The sequence below is a fragment of the Salvelinus alpinus genome, chromosome 4, assembly GCF_045679555.1.
Source record: "Salvelinus alpinus chromosome 4, SLU_Salpinus.1, whole genome shotgun sequence".
Classification (NCBI taxonomy): Eukaryota; Metazoa; Chordata; class Actinopteri; order Salmoniformes; family Salmonidae; genus Salvelinus; species Salvelinus alpinus.
In genome coordinates, this window is record NC_092089.1 from 58193220 (window position 1) to 58213315 (window position 20096).

The 20096-nt window shown below is 42.6% G+C and overlaps 1 protein-coding gene across 2 annotated transcripts; it reads left to right on the forward strand.

The window, feature by feature from the left end:
• Positions 1 to 884: 884 nt before the first annotated feature.
• On the forward strand, positions 885 to 19156 carry LOC139574024 (histone RNA hairpin-binding protein-like). 2 transcript variants are annotated; one of them, XM_071398141.1, is made up of 8 exons: positions 885 to 4318; positions 5090 to 5230; positions 14799 to 14903; positions 14986 to 15048; positions 16300 to 16434; positions 16546 to 16695; positions 18347 to 18458; positions 18596 to 19156. In XM_071398141.1, the coding sequence occupies exons 1-8, from the start codon at positions 4260 to 4262 to the stop codon at positions 18662 to 18664; spliced, it is 834 nt and encodes a 277-aa protein (XP_071254242.1). In that variant the 5' UTR covers positions 885 to 4259; the 3' UTR covers positions 18665 to 19156. The 2 variants fall into 2 exon arrangements, with proteins under 2 accessions (XP_071254242.1, XP_071254243.1); XM_071398142.1 differs by lacking the exon at positions 14799 to 14903 and having other exon boundaries at positions 887 to 4318.
• Positions 19157 to 20096: the final 940 nt, after the last annotated feature.

Below are 20096 nucleotides of genomic sequence, written 5' to 3' on the forward strand. Positions count from 1 at the left end.
ATGATTGATGCTCGTCAGATGAATCGTGTGGTGAATGAAGAAAAAGTCAAGAGTCTATCTGTTATTTTGTTTTTTGATATGGCGTCACCCTACTCAACTGCAGTTGGGATATATAAACTACAGAGTCTGAGCATTGATTCCAAGACCAATGCAGTATGATCATTATAAAGATTTTCGACATGTTTCAAGTGTTTACAGAAGGGAGAAGCCGAGATATTCAAGTTGTGTAAAAGATCATATCGTGTGTTTTGAAAGTGTGACATGTTGCAATAGTGGTGGGAATATCTTTGGAATGTTGCAATTGTGGTGGGAATGTCTTTGGAATGCCCAACAAGGGTAAAAGAGAATGAGGTGGCCAAAGTCAGGGCTGTCCAGAGCATTTCATATTCAGCGACTGTTAAAAGGGTTGAGGGTTTGAATGATGCACCTGAAAAGTCCATAGGCCTACACTGAATGGGCTGCAGGGGTTGCCGTTCCACAGCAGGACCCAGATATGTTAAAGGTTGAGAAGGTAATCTTTGTGGCCTTTATAGCTATGGTGATTAATGGCACTGCCAAGGTGGAGAGGAAGTCCAGGAAAATAGATATTATTGTGGATGCTATGGAACAGTTCCTGGGACTGAAAGACTTCTCGGCGGAGGAGTTGCATGGAGTATTGTTACAAGCTGTATATATATGGAGATTTGAAGGAAGAAGTGAGAGTTTTGGGGTTTTGTCAATGTGTTTTTTGGTTTTATTTTGAGTGGATTAAGTTAGTTTTTCATGTATGGGTTTTATTTTTACATAGTTTTTTTTAAACCCCGTCCAGTTGGTGGCGGTAATACACCTTTTTGGGTTGTAGTCTGCCATAAAACCCACTGAAGAACAAGAGAAGATGACGCCGACAGATATGGTAGCTCTGCTTCTAGCTCCTAAGCAACTTTGCAGTATTTTTTTTTTTGGTGTGTAATTTCTTACATTATTAGCCTAGTCTTGCTTCTGGACAAGCTAAACACCTTCTTTGCCCGCTATGAGGATAACACTGTGCCACCGACGCTTCCCACTACCAAGGACTGTGGGCTCTCCTTCTCCGTGGCCGACGTGAGTAAGACATTTAAGAGTGTTAACCCTCGCATGGCTGCCGGCCCAGACTGCAACTCTAGCTGCGTCCTCAGAGCATGCGCAGACCAGCTGGCTGGAGTGTTTACGGAAATATTCGATCTCTCCCTATCCCAGTCTGCTGTCCCCACTTGCTTCAAGATGTCCACCATTGTACCTGTACCCAAGAAAGAAAAGGTAACTGAACTAAATGACTATCGCCCAGTAGCACTCACTTCTATCATCATGAAGTGCTTTGAGAGGCTAGTTAAGGATCATATCAACTCTACCTTACCTGACACCCTAGACCCACTTCAATGTTCTTACTACCCCAATAGATCCACAGACGATGCAATTACCTGCAGTTTCCCATCTGAATAAGAGGAATACCTATGTGAGAATGCTGTTCATTGACTATAGCTCAGCATTCAACACCATAGTACCCTCCAAGCTCATCATTAAGTTTGAGGCCCTGGGTCTGAACTTCGCCCTGTGCAACTGGGTTCTAGACTTCCTGACGAGCCGCCCCCAGATGGTGAAGGTAGGAAACAACACCTCCATTTCGCTGATCCTCAACACAGGGGCCCCACAAGGGTGTGTGCTCAGCCCTCTCCTGTACTCCCTGTTCACCTATGACTGCGTGGCCACGCACGCCTCCAACTCAATCATAAAATTTGCAGACGACACAACAATAGCAGGCCTGATTACCAACAATGACGAGACAGCCTGCAGAGAGGAGGTGAGGGCTCTGGGAGAGTGGTGCCATTAAAATAACCTCCCACTCAACATCAACAAAACCAAGGAGCTGATTGTGGACTTCAGGAAACAGCAGAGGGAGCACGTCCCTATCCACATTGAGGGGGACCGCAGTGGAGAAGGTGGAAAGCTTCAAGTTTCTCTGTATATACATCACTGACAATCTGAAATGGTCCACCCACACAGACAGTTTGGTGAAGAAGGCGCAACAGCGCCTCTTCAACCTCAGGAGGTTGAAGAAATTTGGCTTGGCCCCTAAAACCCTCACAAACTTTTACATATGCACAATTGAGAGCGTCCTGTCAGGCTGTATCACCGCCTGGTACAGCAACTACACCGCCCGCAACCACAGGGCTCTCCAGAGGGGGGTGTGGTCTGTCCAACACATCACCAGGGGCAAACTACCTGACCTCCAGGACACCTACAGCACCCAATGTCACAGGCAGGCCAAAAAGATCATCAAGGACATCAACCACCCGAGCCACAGCCTGTTCACCCCGCTTTTATCCAGAAGGCGAGGTCAGTACAGGTGCATCAAAACTGGGACCGAGAGACTGAAAAACAGCTTCTATCTCAAGGCAACCCTGCATCTTGGAGGCTGCATAGACTTGGAATCACTGGTCACTTTAGTAAAGGAACACTAGTTACTTTAATAATGTTTAAATAGTGTCTACATACTGATTTACTCATCATGTAAATGCTGTATTCTATTATACTGTATTTTAGCCACTCCCACATTGCTCAATTTAATATTTATATATTTCTGAAGTCAATTCTTTTACTTTTAGATTTGTGTGTATTGTTAGATACTGCGCTGTTGGAGCTAGGAACACAAGCATTTCTGTACACCCAGAATAATATGTGTATGTGACCAATAACATTGTATTTTATTTAAATTTAATGTAGGTAGGCCATGACTGGCCTCACACTCCAGTACAGTAGGTGGCGGTGTATTCAAATTAAAAGTTGGATGCGATCCACAAACCCAATCTCAAAGAAGAAGAAGTAGCATCAGCTAATGTTACTAGCTAGTCCTGCATTTAGCTATGACTATAGAAGAAAATGTATTTTCGTTTTTGAGCTCTCTACCCTTTAGATGAGAGAGGGGAGAGGTTTTGTTTGAAACTGCTAGTGAGTCGAGTGAAGCTAATGGTACAGAAAATGAGAATGAGTGGGTTACAGTGGTGAAGAGAAAGGGAAACAAAATAAGTAAAGCTATGTTGGAAAATAGGAAACCACTAGACTCGTTTTTGGTCGGAGTCAGGGTTTGGATGAATGCTACTTGGGAAATCCGTTTAACATCTCCAGGATAAACTGGAATGTGTTGAAAGAAAGTGTGGATTCAGTGAGAGTCACAAAAAGTGGTCTTATTTTGTGTGTCTGCGGAGCAGAAGAAGCGTGTGTTAAGACTCAAAAATATATTGGAGTGGAATGTTTCCTGCATGGGTTTTCGTAGCAGGGCGCCTATCAAGGGGGTTATTTCTGGGGTGGCGCAAGAAATAAAGGAAGAGAATATAACTGAAGTTGTTGGTGCACGTCGACTGATTTGTAAGGTGGACGGAGAAAATACGTTTTCTTCATCCATGCAACTGTTCTTTGATAAAGAGTCTCTCCCTTCTCATATGAAGTTAGGATTCATGACATACCCTGTAAGAGGTTCTGTGCTCAAGCCCTTTCAGTGTCATGAATGTAAAAGATTTGGCCATGTGTCAAGTATGTACAGAAGGGAAGAATATCGTATGCCATGATGAAGGAAAATGCTGCCACTGTGGAGGTGAACATGCGCCATAATTTTTGAAGTGCCCTACTAGGGTGAAGGATAATGAGGTGAAAGGAGTGTCCAGCGTGTTTCCTATCTGGAGGCGGTGAGAAAATTGGATGGAACGAGTGGCGGTGAAGAAGCAATGGTTGTAAAGCCACCAAGACCAGTGAAGGTTTTTCATCAAACGAGGGATAGTGAAATGCTACATGTTAAAAAGGTGGACTTTGTATTATTTATTGCAATGGTCATAAACTACACAGCACAAGTGGACAAGAAGTCTAAGAAAATTGGAATCATTGTGAATGCCACTGAACGTTTTTGGGGTCTTAGTGATTTTACAGCCAAGGCGGTGCAAGAAATTCTGTCTGTTAATGTAGCCCCATCACAGGCCCCTGAGCCTGTGTAGGGATGTATTTTGGAGTGGACTGTGATTGAAGAAGTGTGACTGTTTTATTATTTTTTTATGGTTTTTAGCTTACGTGTTTTATTTTGTATGATATTATTTTACCCCTTTCCCGGAATGTTTTTTAAAAGTTCTTATTTAATACCCCGTCCAGCTGGAGTCGGTAATGCTCCATTGACATTGGATGCCAATCGCCGTTAAACCCCATCGCAGAAGAAGAAGAAGAAGAAGCAGAAGAAGAAGCAGCAGCAGCAGCAGCAAATGTCTTTTCGTCACAAGTCTAGACGAACTGACGCTGAATATAACGGAGATGAAAATAGGTGAGTTGTCATGATTTTGTAAGGGTACTTTATATATAAAAAATTATTTAGTAAGACATTTTGCCAGTTAGATTTCTCTCGCACTAGTCTTCTCCTTACTCATGCGAAATCAAGAACACTGGTGCTGGCTAGCTAAATGTTCTTTGCTAGTTACGTTTTCCAGCTAATGTTACCGCGTAAGAAATTGATTAGCATTTATTGCATTAACGTTACTGTTGTGCATGTTTATAAGACAATGGTATTGGCTACGGGGTGCATGCTAGACATCTTGCCAATATTTTGAACAGGTGTTAACGTTAGTTAACATTACTAACCAGCTAGCTAACTTAGCATGACTCGGTAGCTAAATAGATGGGCATTTGCAAACCATTGCATTGTTTGTTCAGCTAGCTAGCTTGCCAACTTTATAACTGTTTCCCCTTCAAATGTCTTTATCGTTTGAATGCAACAATGGCTAGATAACTTTAGTAGCTACTGTAGCTAGTTAACTTGCTATATTAAGCTAGGTAGCGTACCAATTCGCGCTCATACTATGCGGCTCCGAAGCACCTATTGTAGTAAACATTATGTTTGAAGCATCACAACAAGGTAACGAAGTGTAACTTGACATAGCTACTATTGTCTCCACTGTTGAGTCTAGTGATTTTATAAGAGTCAATTACAACAAAGGGCGGCTGGTCGGCTGGTAGCCTAGTGGTTAGAGCATTGGACTAGTAACTGAAAGGTTGTATGATCGTTCAGTCTTGTTGATCTGTGTTTCATTGTTTCTAGGAATAGGGGCCCTTTGAAGCGGTATAACTACCGGAAACGTGTAGCTGATGGCAGTATGAGATCAAATGAGGACATGGACTCCACCAGTGATCTGAAGAAGAGTAATGTCAACCTCAGACATGCTGATATCAGACCTGTTAGGTAAGGGGTCATTCCATGTGAATTCAATCACTTTAGGTAGGTGAGAAGCCTGACCAGGGAGACAGGGGTGAGAAGGTGATGAAGCATACTTCATGAGCTGGAACTGAAAAACAATTGGAATTTGGAAAGTTTGAGGTGGTGGAACAAGTATTGTTAGCATTGTTAAGTATCTTGGATCGAATTTCCACCTTTATTTAACCAGGTAGGCCAGTTGAGAACAAGTTTTCATTTACAACTGTGACCTGGCCAAGATGAAGCAAAGTAGTGCGACAACAACAACAACAGAGTTACACATGGGATAAACAAACTTACAGTCAATAACACAATAGAACAATCTATGTACAGTGTGTGCAAATGTAGTAAGGTTAGGGAGGTAAGGCAATAAATAGGCCATAGTGGCGAAATAATTACAATTTAGCATTAACACTGGAGTGAAAGATGTGTAGATGATGATGTGCAAGTAGAGATACTGGGGTGCAAAAAACATTATAATATGGGGATGAGGTAGTTGGGTGTGCTATTTACAGATAGGCTGTGTACAGGAACAGTGATCGGTAGTTCTGACAGCTGATGCTTAAAGTTAGAGAGGGAGATACAAGACTCCAGCTTCAGTGATTATAATTTTTTTTTTGCAATTCGTTCCAGTCATTGGCAGTGTTGGCTTTGGGGATGACCAGTGAAATATACCTGCTGGAGCGCGTTCTGTGGGTGGGTGTTGCTATAGTGGCCAGTGAGGTGACATAAGGCGGGGCTTTACCTAGCAGAAACGTATAGATGACCTGGAGCCAGTGGGTTTGGCGACGAATATGTAGCGAGGGCCAGCCAACGAGAGCATACAGGTCGCAGTGGTGGGTAGTATATGGGGCTTTGGTGACAAAACGGATGGCACTGTGATAGACTGCATCCAGTTTGCTGAGTAGAATGTTGGAGGCTACTTTGTAAATGACATAGCCGAAGTCAAGCATCGGTAGGATAGTCAGTTGTACAAGGGTATGTTTGGCAGCATTAGTGAAGGAGGCTTTATTGTGAAATAGGAAGCCGGTTCTAGATTTTAATTTTGGATTGGAGATGCATAATGTATGTCTGAGTTTACAGTCTAACCAGACACCTAGTTATTTGTAGTTGTTCACATATTCTAAGTCAGAACCGTCTAGAGTAGTGATGCTAGTCGGGCGGGCAGGTGCGGGCAGCAATCGGTTGAAGAGCATGCATTTAGTTTTACTAGCATTTAAGAGCAGTTGGAGGCCACGAAAGGAGTGTTATGGCATTGAAGCTCGTTTGGAGGTTTGTTAAGTGTCCAGAGAAGGGCCAGATGTATACAGAATGGTGTCGTCTGCATAGAGGTGGATCAGAGAATCACCAGCAGCAAGAGTGACATCGTTGATATATACAGAGAAAAGATTCGGCCTGAGAATTGAACCCTGTGGCACCCCCATAGACTGTCAGAGGTCTGGACAACAGGCCCTCTGATTTGACACAGGGACCCACGGTGATTGACAGTCGAAAGCCTTGGCCAGGTTGACAAACGGCTGCACAGTACTGTCTTATCTATGGCAGTTATGATATCGCTTAGGACCTTGAGCGTGGCTGAGGTGCACCCATGACCAGCTCGGAAACTAGATTGCACAGCGGAGAAGGTACGGTGGGATTCAAAATGGTCGGTGATCTGTTTGTTAACTTGGCCTTCGAAGACTTTAGAAAGGCAGGGCAGGATGGAAATAGGTCTGTAACAGTCTGGGTCTAGAGTGTCTCCTCCTTTGAAGTGGGGGATGACCGCGGCAGCTTTCCAATCTTTAGGGATCTCAGACGATACAAGAGGTAGGACAGGCTAGTAATAGAGGTTGCAACAATTTCAGCGGATAATTTTAGAGGGTCTAGATTGTCTAGCCCAGCTGATTTGTAGGGATCCAGATTTTGCAGCTCTTTCAGAACTTCAGCTATCTGGATTTGGGTAAAGGAGAAGGGGGGGGGGGGCTTGGAAAAGTTGCTGGGGGGGTGCAGAGCTGTTGGTAGGGGTAGCCAGGTAGCTAGCTAACGTTATGACATCAGATGAGCTAACGTTAGTTACCTAACCAATTCTCTATAGTATTGCCGTTCTTCAAGTTATAACATGTTAGTTGCTTACTGAAGCCTGGCAATCTGTGTGAAATGTTAACTAGCTAATGAACTAACAGTAATGTTTTCCCTCTACGGTATTTGGTTAATTTTCAAAATGAGAGAATTAGGTGAAAATGAGGCGTTGCTTGTTAAACAAGTGTAGCTGTAGCTGGGCCTGGCTTAAACTGGATGCCACTATAGAGGTGAAAGGAACACCACACACTTCCCTCTTTCTCACTTTTTCAATATAGTGGATAAAAAGGGATATGCCAGATGTACTCTCTGCCTGAAAGAGATCAATTATGCCAACAAAGGGTATCATGCTCTGCTGGCACATTGTAGAACAGATGTCCACAGGCAGAAAGTGTACAATGTAATAATGTGCAGTGTATCCCAAAGATATTGCTTTTGTGTTGAACTTGACAGTAACACTTGTGTGCGTGAGGAGGGATTATTGAAATGTTTTACTTGGTGAATGTTGTTTTTGCACACATGTAGCCTTGTGTGATTGATGTCTACTATAGTGGCCACTATAATAAAGCAAAAATAGAATGTCTGTTTGTTTCATTCTATTTATACTTTAAGATGTTTTGTGGTCACAAGCCTTCTATTATAAAGGCTGTCATGCCTAACTGCAATATTAGTGTATTGTTTTTTTCTCAAGACTTGAGTGTAATTTACAGTAAAGTCTAGGCAACAAATAACATCAGATTGCATTCTTTAATTTTTTTTTAGCTGTGAGTTAGGTTCACATTAACCACTCTTTATTTTACACACAGAGACCGATCATGTAGGTCATTTTCTTTGTTTAATTAGTTAACCTGCATTTCCCCCTAGCAGGATTTTTTTTCATGTTTCAGTGGGAGAAAAAAAGTTGCACCTTTTTGGGCCCTCACCAGGTTGCATCCCTGAAATATGGTATTGGAACTGACTTTTTAAATATTTCCTGTATATAGAATGCTTACTTTGTTTCTTATTTCTCTTGTTTTTTTTTTCTTTGTTTTTTTTCCCTAGTAATACATTGTTGTTGATTATTCCATTGTTGGGCTTTGAATTTGCAAGAAAGGCATTTCGCTGTACTTGTGCATGTGACATTGAAACTTGAAACATCTGCCATTTTCAGGTATTTTGAGACAAATCAGAGTTGTTCTGGGGAGGTGGCTCATTGAACTTTAGTTGATTTAATCTTGTAAACTACACATTAACAGCTAAAAGCGGATTTGCAGTATAGGCTTACAGATGAAGGGGAAAAAAGTATTAACAATTAGGTATATTAACAAAACTGACGTTATGGTGATGAAGCCATATTTGGAGAGTTCCTTGCTCATGGCGGAGACTGGTGCTTTTGGCAACCCACTGGAGTAGGATTGTTTGATGGTGATGCCAGATGATCGATGGTGGTGCAGTTGGCTTGCTGGCCCTAATGTCATTCTCAGCTCAGCCTTTCTGTAGCCCGGCCTTTGTACTCCTCCACAAATAACTTGTAGCGCACACTTGGCAAAATGGGTAGAATTGCAGAAAACTTGCTGTAAAAGTCCATGCAGCTGTTTTGATCTCTTATTTCTGGGAAACAATTAAGTACCTTACTGTGATTGTTTAACATTTTAAAATGATAAAAAAATAAACAAATGGCTTCTTAGCAAAGAGCAATTTCTCAAGCAAGAATTTTGCTAGGACTGTCTGGGAGTGGTCTGAGTGGGGAGGTGAAAACTGATAATTAGCTGTTGTTGGCAGAGAGGTTTGGAACTCTCTTCCTTATTGGTCTATTAACTACTTCTATCACCATGGAAGGCCAAATTGCAGGTGGTCTTTTCAAACAGCTCTTACACTTAAATGGCATTATCGTGTTCACAATTACACAGTATTTATTCAAACCTCATAGTGTGTGCACGTGCGTAGATATAGTGCCTTCGGAAAGTATTCAGACCCCTTGACCTTTTCCACATTTTTCTTTGTTACAGCCTCATTCTAAAATGGATTAAATAAACTCCTCAGCAATCTACACAGATCTGGGTAAAGGTACCAAAAAGATTCTGCAGCATTGAAGGTCCCAAAGAACACAGTGGCCTCCATCATTCTTAAATGGAAGAAGTATGGAACCACCAAGACTCTCCCTAGAGCTGGCTGCCTGGCCAATCTGAGCAATCGGGAAGAAAGACCTTGGTCAGGGAGGTGACCAAGAACCCGATGGTCACTCTAACAGAGAGACTAGTCAGGATTGAGGCAAAGATGAACGGAGCCAAGTACAGAGATCATTGATGAAAACCTGCTCCAGAGCACTCAGGATCTCAGACTGGGGTGAAGGTTCACCTTCCAACAGGACAACAACCCTAAGCACACAGCCTAGACAATGCAGGAGTGGCTTCGGCACAAGTCTCTGAATGTCCTTGAGTGGCCCGGACTAGAACCAAATCAACATCTCTGGAAAGAACTGAAAATAGCTGTGCAGCGACGCTCCCCATCCAACCTGACAGAGTTTGAGAGGATCTGCAGAGAATAATGGGAGAAACTCCCCAAATACAGGTGTGCCAAGCTTGTAACGTCATACCCAAGAAGACTCGAGGCTGTAATCGCGGCCAACTCGCGACTGAGTAAAGGATGTGAATACTTATGTAAATGTGATATTTCCGGTTTTATTTTTAATACATTTGCAAAAATGTCACTTTTTTCTTTGTCATTGTGGGGTATTGTGTGCAGATTGAGGGGAAAAAATCGATTTAATCAATGAAAAGCAAATATGTAACATAACAAAATGTGGAAAAAATCTGGGGTTCTGAATGTTTTCTGAATGCACTGTATATAAAAACACAGGAAAGTCACGTGTTTTTTTTTACTGCACTGGGCCTTTAAAACTGCAACATTTTCCCATACAGGGAACACTTAAACAACACAATGTAACTCCAAGTCAATCACACTTCTGTGAAATCAAACTGTCCACTTAGGAAGCAACACTGATTGACAATAAATTTCACATGCTGTTGTGCAAATGGAATAGACAAAAGGTGGAAATTATAGGCAATTAGCAAGATACCCCCAATAAAGGAGTGATTCTGCAGGTGGTGACCACAGACCACTTCTCAGTTCCTATGCTTCCTGGCTGATGTTTTGGTCACTTTTGAATGCTGGCGGTGCTCTCACTCTAGTGGTAGCATGAGACGGAGTCTACAACCCACACAAGTGGCTCAGGTAGTGCACATTTGTGGCCTGCTGGAGGTCATTTGCAGGGCTCTGGCAGTGCTCCTCCTTGCACAAAGGCGGAGGTAGCGGTCCTGCTGCTGGGTTGTTGCCCTCCTACGGCCTCCTCCATGTCTCCTGATGTACTGGCCTGTCTCCTGGTAGCGCCTCCATGCTCTGGACACTACGCTGACAGACACAGCAAACCTTCTTGCCACAGCTCGCATTAATGTGCCATCCTGGATGAGCTGCACTACCTGAGCCACTCCAAAGGAGATTGGAGTATCTATCCATAGGACCACTTTAAGCCGTACACTCCACAGAGTTGGGCTTTACGGAAGAGTGGCCAGAAAAAAGCCATTGTTTAAGAAGAAAATAAGCAAACACGTTTGGTGCTTGCCAAAAGGCATGTGGGAGACTCCACAAACATATGGAAGAAGGTACTCTGGTCAGATGAGACTAAAATGTAACTTTTTAGCCATCAAGGAAAACGCTATGTCTGGCGCAAACCCAACACCTCACATCACCCGAGAACACCATCCCCACAGTGAAGCATGGTGGTGGTAGCATCATGCTGTTGGGATGTTTTTCATCGGCAGGGACTGGGAAACTGGTCAGAATTGAAGGAATGATGGATGGTGCTAAATACAGGGAAATTATTGAGGGGAAACCTGTTTAAGTCTTCCAGAGATTTGAGACTAGGGTGGAGTTTCACCTTCCAGCAGGACAATGACCCTAAGCATACTGCTAAAGCAACACTCGAGTGGTTTAAGGAGAAACATTTAAATGTCTTGGAATGGCATAATCAAAGCACAGACCTCAATCCAATTGAGAATCTGTGGTATGACTTACAGATTGCTGTACACAAGCAGAACCCATCCAACCTGAAAGAGCTGGAGCAGTTTTGCCTTGAAGAATGGGAAAAAATCCCAGTGGCTAGATGTGCCAAGCTTATAGAGACATACCCCAAGAGACTTGCAGCTGTACTTGCTGCAAAAGTTGGCTCTTCAAAGTATTCACTTTGGGGGGGTGAATAGTTATGCACGCTCAAGTTATTTTTTTTGGTCTTATTTCTTGTTTCACAATAAAATATTTTGCATCTTCAAAGTGGTAGGCATGTTGTGTAAATCAAATGATTGAAACTCCCCAGAAATCAATTTTAATTCCAGGTTGTAAGGCAACAAAATAGGAAAAATGCCAAGGGGGGTGAATACTTTCGCAAACCACTGTGTGTGTGTATATATATATACAGTGGGGAGAAGAAGTATTTGATACACTGCCGATTTTGCAGGTTTTCCTACTTACAAAGCATGTAGAGGTCTGTAATTTTTATCATAGGTACACGTCAACTGTGAGAGACGGAATCTAAAACAAAAATCCAGAAAATCACATTGTATGATTTTTAAGTAATTAATTTGCATTTTATTGCATGACATAAGTATTTGATCACCTACCAACCAGTAAGAATTCCGGCTCTCACAGACCTGTTAGTTTTTCTTTAAGAAGCCCCCCTGTTCTCCACTCATTACCTGTAGTAACTGCACCTGTTTGAACTCGTTACCTGTATAAAAGACACCTGTCCACACACTCAATCAAACAGACTCCAACCTCTCCACAATGGCCAAGACCAGAGAGCTGTGTAAGGACATCAGGGATAAAATTGTAGACCTGCACAAGGCTGGGATGGGCTACAGGACAATAGGCAAGCAGCTTGGTGAGAAGGCAACAACTGTTGGTGCAATTATTAGAAAATGGAAGAAGTTCAAGATGACGGTCAATCACCCTCGGTCTGGGGCTCCATGCAAGATCTCACCTCGTGGGGCATCAATGATCATGAGGAAGGTGAGGGATCAGCCCAGAACTACGCGGCAGGACCTGGTCAATGACCTGAAGAGAGCTGGGACCACAGTCTCAAAGAAAACCATTAGTAACACACTACGCCGTCATGGATTAAAATCCTGCAGCGCACGCAAGGTCCCCCTGCTCTAGCCAGCGCATGTCCAGGCCCGTCTGAAGTTTGCCAATGACCATCTGGATGATCCAGAGGAGGAATGGGAGACGGTCATGTGGTCTGATGAGACAAAAATAGAGATTTTTGGTCTAAACTCCACTCGCCGTGTTTGGAGGGAGAAAAAGGATGAGTACAACCCCAATAACACCATCCCAACCGTGAAGCATGGAGTGGAAACATCATTCTTTGGGATGCTTTTCTGTAAAGGGAACAGGACGACTGCACCGTATTGAGGGGAGGATGGATGGGGCCATGTATCGCGAGATCTTGGCCAACAACCTCCTTCCCTCAGTAAGAGCATTGAAGATGGGTCGTGGCTGAGTCTTCCAGCATGACAACGACCCGAAACACACAGCCAGGGCAACTAAGGAGTGGCTCCGTAAGAAGCATCTCAAGGTCCTGGAGTGGCCTAGTCAGTCTCCAGACCTGAACCCAATAGAAAATCTTTGGAGAGAGCTGAAAGTCAGTATTGCCCAGCGACAGCCCCGAAACCTGAAGGATATGGAGGAGTGGGCCAAAATCCCTGCTGCAGTGTGTGCAAACCTGGTCAAGAACTACAGGAAACGTATGATCTCTGTAATTGCAAACAAAGGTTTCTGTACCAAATATTAAGTTCTGCTTTTCTGATGTATCAAATACTTATGTCATGCAATAAAATGCAAATGAATTACTTAAAAATCATACAATATGATTTTCTGGATTTTTGTTTTAGATTCCGTCTCTCACAGTTGAAGTGTACCTATGATACAAAATTACAGACTTCTACATGCTTTGTAAGTAGGAAACACTGCCGATTTTGCAGGTTATCAAATACTTCTTCTCCCCACTGTATATAGATATTACACGCACAGTGCATTTTGTAAAAGTATTCAGACCCCCTTTTATGTTCAAAGCCTTATTCTAAAATTGATTAAATCGTTTTTTCATCGCATCAATCTACACACAATGCCCCATACTGACAAAACAAAAACAGGTTTTTACAAATTTTAGCAAATGTTTTAAAAATAAACTGAAATAACATTTACATAAGTATACACACCCTTTTCTCAGTACTTTTGTTGACGCTCCTTTGGCAGCGTTTACAGCCTCGAGTCTTCTGGGGTATGACGCTTCAAGCGTGTTACACCTGTATTTGGGGAGTTTCTCCCAGTTCTCTCTGCAGATCCCCTCAAGTTCTGTCAGGTTGGATGGGGAGCGTCGCTGCACAGCGATTTTCAGGTCTCCAGAGATATTTGATCGGGTTGGGCTCTGGCTGGGCCGCTCAAAGACATTCAAGAGTCTTGTCCCGAAGCTGCTTTATTGTCTTGGCTGTGTACTTAGGGTTGTTGTCCCCCCCCAGTCTGAGGTCCTGAGCGCTCTGGAGCAGGTTTTCATCAAGGATCTCTCTGTACTTTCCTCTGTTCATCTTCCCTCGATCCTGACTAGTCTCCCAGGCTCTGCCACTGAAACTTTCCAACAACATGACTCTGTCACCACCATGCTTCATAGTAGGGATGGTATTGGCCAGGTGATGAGTGGTGCCTGTTTTCATCCAGATGTGATGCTTGGCATTCAGCCAAAGAGTTCATTCTTGGTTGGTTTCATCAGACCAGAGAATCTTGTTTCTCATGGTCTGAGAGTCTTTAGTCTGAGAGTCTTTAGATGCCTTTTGACAAACTCCAAGCGGGCTGTTGTGCCTTTTACTGTGGAGTGGCTTCCGCCTGGCCACTCCAACCATAAAGGCCTGATTGGTGGAGTGCTGCAGAGATGTTGTCCTTCTGGAATGTTCTCTTATCTCCACAGAGGAATTCTGGCACTCTGTTAGTGACCATCGGGTTCTTGGTACCTCCCTGACCAAGGCCCTTCTCCATTGGGTAGGCAGCTCTAGGAAGAGTCTTGGTGGTTTCAAACTTCTTCCATTTAAGAATGATGGAGGCCACGGTGTTCTTGGGGACCTTCAATTCTGCAGAATTTATTTGGTAGGCACATCTCAAGGATTGTTAATAGAAACAGGATGCACCTGAGCTTAATTTCGAGTCTCATAGCAAAGGGTCTAAATACTTATGTAAATAAGGTATTTCTGATATATATTTTTTTGTTAATACATTTGCAAAAAATGTGCTTGTTTTTCGCGTTGTCATTTTGGGATATTGAGGGGGGGGGGGGCATTTTATAATATGGCTTTAACATAACAAACTGTGGGAAAAGTGACTGGGTCTGAATACTTTACGAATGGACTGTATACTCAAATGTGTACATAATTATAATAATACTCAGAATTAATGATGCATGTCATTCTTCTTTCAGTTTTACCACTCCTGAAAGTGAAGGTCCTGTTCCCAGATGCATGGACTGGGAGAGTGAAGTGGAGACTGATGAAATGTGCTCAAGCGTCTGTTGTGATATGCAACGGTCAGCAGTCCCTGCAGATTTTCCCTTTGTACATGCATATGACTAAAATCTTTCAATTGTGTTATGGTATTGTTTCTTTTAGTTACAGGAGGAGGACACTGGCAACAGAGTTTGGTCCAAGGGAACGGAAGAATTCTTCAGGGAGGTTTGTTTGAATAATGATGTCTTCTACTCTGAATTTAGCATGCTAGCCTGGTCCCAGATCTGTTTGTCCTCTTGCCAACTCTGTGGTTCATTTTCAAGCCAACAGACAATGTTTGGCGTGACAAGGAGTTGGCTTGATGGCACAGGCTGTCACTCGGCTAGAGTTCTGCATTCCCGCGGGTCCCGACAGATCAGGGCGGCACGAGCTGTGCTTTTCATGCTGCGGCAGCGGGCTGTCGGGCACATGACTTTGGGATGAATTTTTTTTTGTCTCAGATTATTTGGAAACTGTCATTTTTCTGCCTGTATGTGTTAGCCTACCTATTGTATTAAAAACATGTATTTTTCGCATTATTCATTATTTGCTGCCTCAACTGCAGTAACCTACCTCATAGTTGGGCATGAAAGTTAAAGTGTGCCTATGTGTGGTCTCATTGAAATAGAGTAGGCTGCCTACATGGGCAGATAATCATGTGGCAGTTAAGTTAAATATGACTGCTGTAGTTTACAAGTGTCTAAATAAATATTGATAATGCAAAGAAGTGGACGGCACTCAACCAACGTAAGTTAAGGTGCAATCAAAACATTTAATCATCATTGAAAAGGCACAATGCGTGAATAGGTTGGGCTACTATGGTGAGTGAGATTTGCACCGTTTCATTTTCAATAAGTATTGATTACCCTTTTATTTGTCTCTTGTCAGCAAATCATCTTCCTAAAAGGTAGGCTATATCCTATATGCACAACGTAGCAAGTGTCATCTTTCTTGTTACTTCAAGTTCAGTAGCCATATCTGTGAGATCAGGTGTGCATGTGGCCTCAATTGAATAGCCTATGCATTCACAGAGAAGTACAGGGGCAGTTATCTTTCCAAGGAAATGTACTTAATCTAGTTTATTTGCTGAATATAGCCCAGTAGTACAGTTAGCCTAATATAATGGGCCATGTGAGAATCTCTGGTAATTAAACCTATTTTAAGTTGTTTTTGAGCATTTGATATTGCCTATAAGACGCAAAATTGCTGGGACCGTTGCTGGCAAATGAGCTGCGTCACATATGCCTAAAATAACATTGCGGGACTGCTGTTGGGTTTGGGAACAATTCTTGCCGTAGCGGGTGGGAGTCAGACAGAAAGGGGGCAGAATGTGGTATGGAAAATGCGGGATGAAGAAATCAGTCCCACGCAGACCTCTACACTCAGGCTACATCCATTATTGCATTTCATTCATTAATCTGTATCCTGTCTCTTCAGCTCAGATTCCAGAGACTCTCCAGTCCCCGGTGAGGTCATGGAGGAGGACGAGGAAGTCCTGATGAGGAGGCAGAAACAGATCACATATGGGAAGAACACACTCGCCTATGACAGATACATAAAGGAAGTACCCAAGTGAGTCAAATACAGTGTGAATGCTTAGATTAAATTATTGTGTTAGGCTACGTACCACCCTATTAGATCAGAAGTTAGTATTAAACAATTTGTTGTCCATTGTTTTGTTAGGCACTTGAGACAGCCAGGAGTTCATCCTAAAACTCCTAACAAGTTTAAGAAATACAGCCGGCGCTCATGGGACCAGCAGATTAAATTGTGGAAGGTGAAGATTCACGCGTGGGACCCCCCAGCCCAGGAAGGCAGTGAGCTGCAGGCCATGTAACCCCCTCAAATATCCTGGAATTTAAAACCATCTCTAAATGTTGACATACTGTACTTGCAACCTGAGATGATGGATTGACAGAAATTATGTTCTATTCTAATAGAATTGTGCCCCAACTCTTGTGCATAAATTACAAGCACAAGTTGTTCTCCTGAAGTTGGATTTGGAAGTGTGTTAAAGACATGTCAATGAAATGTATCTCTAGTCTCACGGTAGAGTGCCTAAGGGAAGTATTCAGACCCCCATTTTGTTCCTTTACAGCCTTATTTTATTTTATTTTTTTATACTTATACACACAATACCCCATAATGACAAAGCGAAAACAAGTTTTTATACATTTTCTCATTTATAAAAAATAAAAAAAACAATACCTTATTTACATAAGTATTCAGAGCCTTTGCTATGGGACTCGAAATTGAGCTCTGGTGCATCCTGTTTCCATTGATTTCTACAACTTGATTGGAGTCCAGCTGTGGTGAATTTATTGTGATTGGACATTAATTGGAAAGGCACACACCTGGCTATATAAGGTCCCACAGTTCACAATGCATGTCAGAGCAAAAAGCCATGAGGTCGAAGGTATTGTCCGTGGAGCTCTGAGACAGGATTGTGTCGGGGAACACAGTGGCCTCCATCATTCTTAAATGGGATGAGTTTGGAACCACCAAGACTTCCAAGAGCTGACTGCCCGGCCAAACTAAGCAATCAGGGAGGTGACCAAGAACCCGATGGTCATTCTGACAGAGCTCTAGAGTTCCTATGTGGAGATGGGAGAACCTTCCAGAAGGACAACCTTCTCTGCAGCACTCCACCAATCAGGCCTTTATGGTAGAGTGACCAGACGGAAGCCACTCCTCAGTAAAAGGCACATGACAGCCGGTTGGAGTTTGCCTAAAGGCACCTAAAGACTTGGGAAACAAGATTCTCTGGTCTGATGAAACCAAGATTGAACTATTTGGCCTGAATGCCAAGCTTAACTTCTGGAGGAAACCTTGCACCATCCCTATTGGTGAAGCAATGGTGTTGGCAGCAGCATGCTGTGAGGATGTTTTTCGGTGGCAGGGAAGCACACTAAGAACACAGCCAAGACAACGCAGGAGTGGCTTCAGGACACGTCTCTGAATGTCCTTGAGTGGCCCAGCCAGAGCCTGGACTTGAACCCGGTCGAACATCTCTGGAGGGACCTGGAAATTGCTGTTCAACAACTCTCTTCATCCAACCTGATAGAGCTTGAGAGCATCTGCGGAGAGGAAATTCCCCAAATACAGGTGTGCCAAGCTTTTAGCGTCATACCCAAGAAGACTTGAGGCTGTAATCGCTGCCAAAGGTGCTTCAATAAAGTACTGAGTAAAGGGTCTGACTACTTATGTGAGTTTAGTTTTTTTTTTTTATATACACATTTTCTAAACTGTTTTTGCTTTGTCATTATGGGGTGTTGTGTGTGTGTGTGTAGATTGAGGGAGGAAAAAATGCTATTTTATTAGAATAAGGCTGTACCTTAACAAAGTGGAAAAAGTCAAGGGGTCTGAAATGATTTCCAAATGCACTGTATATTCTTCATGAAAGACAACCCCTTTGTGTCAGACATCTTACTCAAACCAAGTCATGTTTGTAATGCAGTTAGTATTTGTTTCATGTGTCATTTAGATATGAGGTTGACTTGGATGATGTAATGGATATTGAGCTAGATGTCCCTGAGCTGGATTCAGACTCAAGCGCACAGCCTCCTAAAGTCAGCAAGGCCTCTTCGTCTCAAGCGGTAAGTTCATTATCCAGTCTCGGCATATTTGAAAAACTCTTGGTCTGTGTTGAAAGGCATTGTAGTAAAGCACCATTGGACACTTAGCAAACACATTTGGAGTTAATTCTGTGTGTCTTTTTTTCTTTATGTTCTAGGACTCTTGCCAAGTAACTCCCAGCAAGATGATGAACATGGATACATCGGTTGACCTTGAAATGGCCTAAATGTCCTTGGTGGTTGAGAGGATAATATGGAAAGGCCTGGGATATTGATTTCCCTCAACACCATGTTTGAAATGGATGCATCTACCAGTGATGACCACCTTTTGGTGGAATGCAGTTTCTGGTAAAGAGACATGCCTCAGACCCATTCTCAGCTGTGTGTTGACAGCTGTCACCCAGCAGGGAAAAAAATGATTGAATGCTTAAAATACCAGGACAAATTGATGATAGATTGAATTCAAGTCGGTGACCTGAATTGTGTATATATCATATTTTTCTGAAATTGTGTTGTGAATGCTTGCATTGTATTTTATAGTTGTTGATTGCCTTGTATGCTGAGAACATCTTTATTGTGAGTAGTTGAAGTGTTTGCATTTTTGTTCAATTATATATTTTTTTATATATAAACTTTGAATACAATGTTGTACTGTATTTTTTGAAAGCATATGTTGAAATATTTTTTTTACCTGCTGATAAAAATCAAATGGGACATTATGCCTCGGCCTTGTATTTTTCTGGATATGCTTTTTCTGCTTCCTAACTGGCTATAGCTGAGACATGCAGAGGACGTCATTCGTTTTTATACTACATTTCTGTGTAGCTGAATTTATTCTTTTTTAATATGAGAAGATTTGGTTTATATAATTGGTAGCTAGGATTGATTTAATTAAAGGTTTGTGAGTGAAGTGTAGGCCAGAAGCATGGATGAGCATAGGATCGCTGTGGATGAGTGCCGTAATTCCACCCTTTATTAAGCATAACAAGGGATGCCCTATTTTTGTCTGTTTGAAACGCATGCTGGCTAGCTAGCTACTATGCTATTAATGAACGGTCAGTGCTATCTGGGTAGGGACGTCCAACATTTGCACACCTCCCTCAAATGTCCTCATTATTCCCACTATAAATAACTTTAGCAACCCTGTGTTTTATACACTTGGCTATTGACAACCACTTCAGCGTGGTTTTATGGCACATTCGATGCCACACAGGGCTAACGGGCCAGAAGGTTGAGGGTTCGAGCTCACTCTCCCCGTCTGTCTCAGTACACTATGATCAGAGCCAGCTGCGGACAATAATCAGCAAGGGGGAAGTCAGATTTTCCACATTTTGATGCTGTATTTATAATTGTATAAAATATATGCAACAAATTTTCCAACAGTGCACCACACACGACCAATAAGCAATGTATAACTGCATACCGAGTACCAACTTTGAGTGCTTTTATTCCCCCACATGTTTCCTGATTCCAAAAAGTGCTTTTCTTGGGAAAAAAACGTATATTGTTGGAGATGGACTAAAAACACCAGCAAATCAGCTCCAAGTAATTTAAATTTTGGAAATCTGTTACAAAGTATTCCCACGCATAATAGAAAGATATTCACTGTGTGCAAAACAACAACACCTGCTCTTTCCATGACATAGACTGACCAGGTGA

Excerpts from the sequence above, each read along its gene's own strand:
- LOC139574024 (XM_071398141.1), top strand. The coding sequence starts at position 4,260 with ATGTCTTTTCGTCACAAGTCTAGACGAACTGACGCTGAATATAACGGA. Across the intron at positions 5,231-14,798 it reads GCTGATATCAGACCTGTTAG|TTTTACCACTCCTGAAAGTG; the intron begins GTAAGGGGTCAT and ends TTCTTCTTTCAG. Across the intron at positions 16,435-16,545 it reads TACATAAAGGAAGTACCCAA|GCACTTGAGACAGCCAGGAG; the intron begins GTGAGTCAAATA and ends TTGTTTTGTTAG.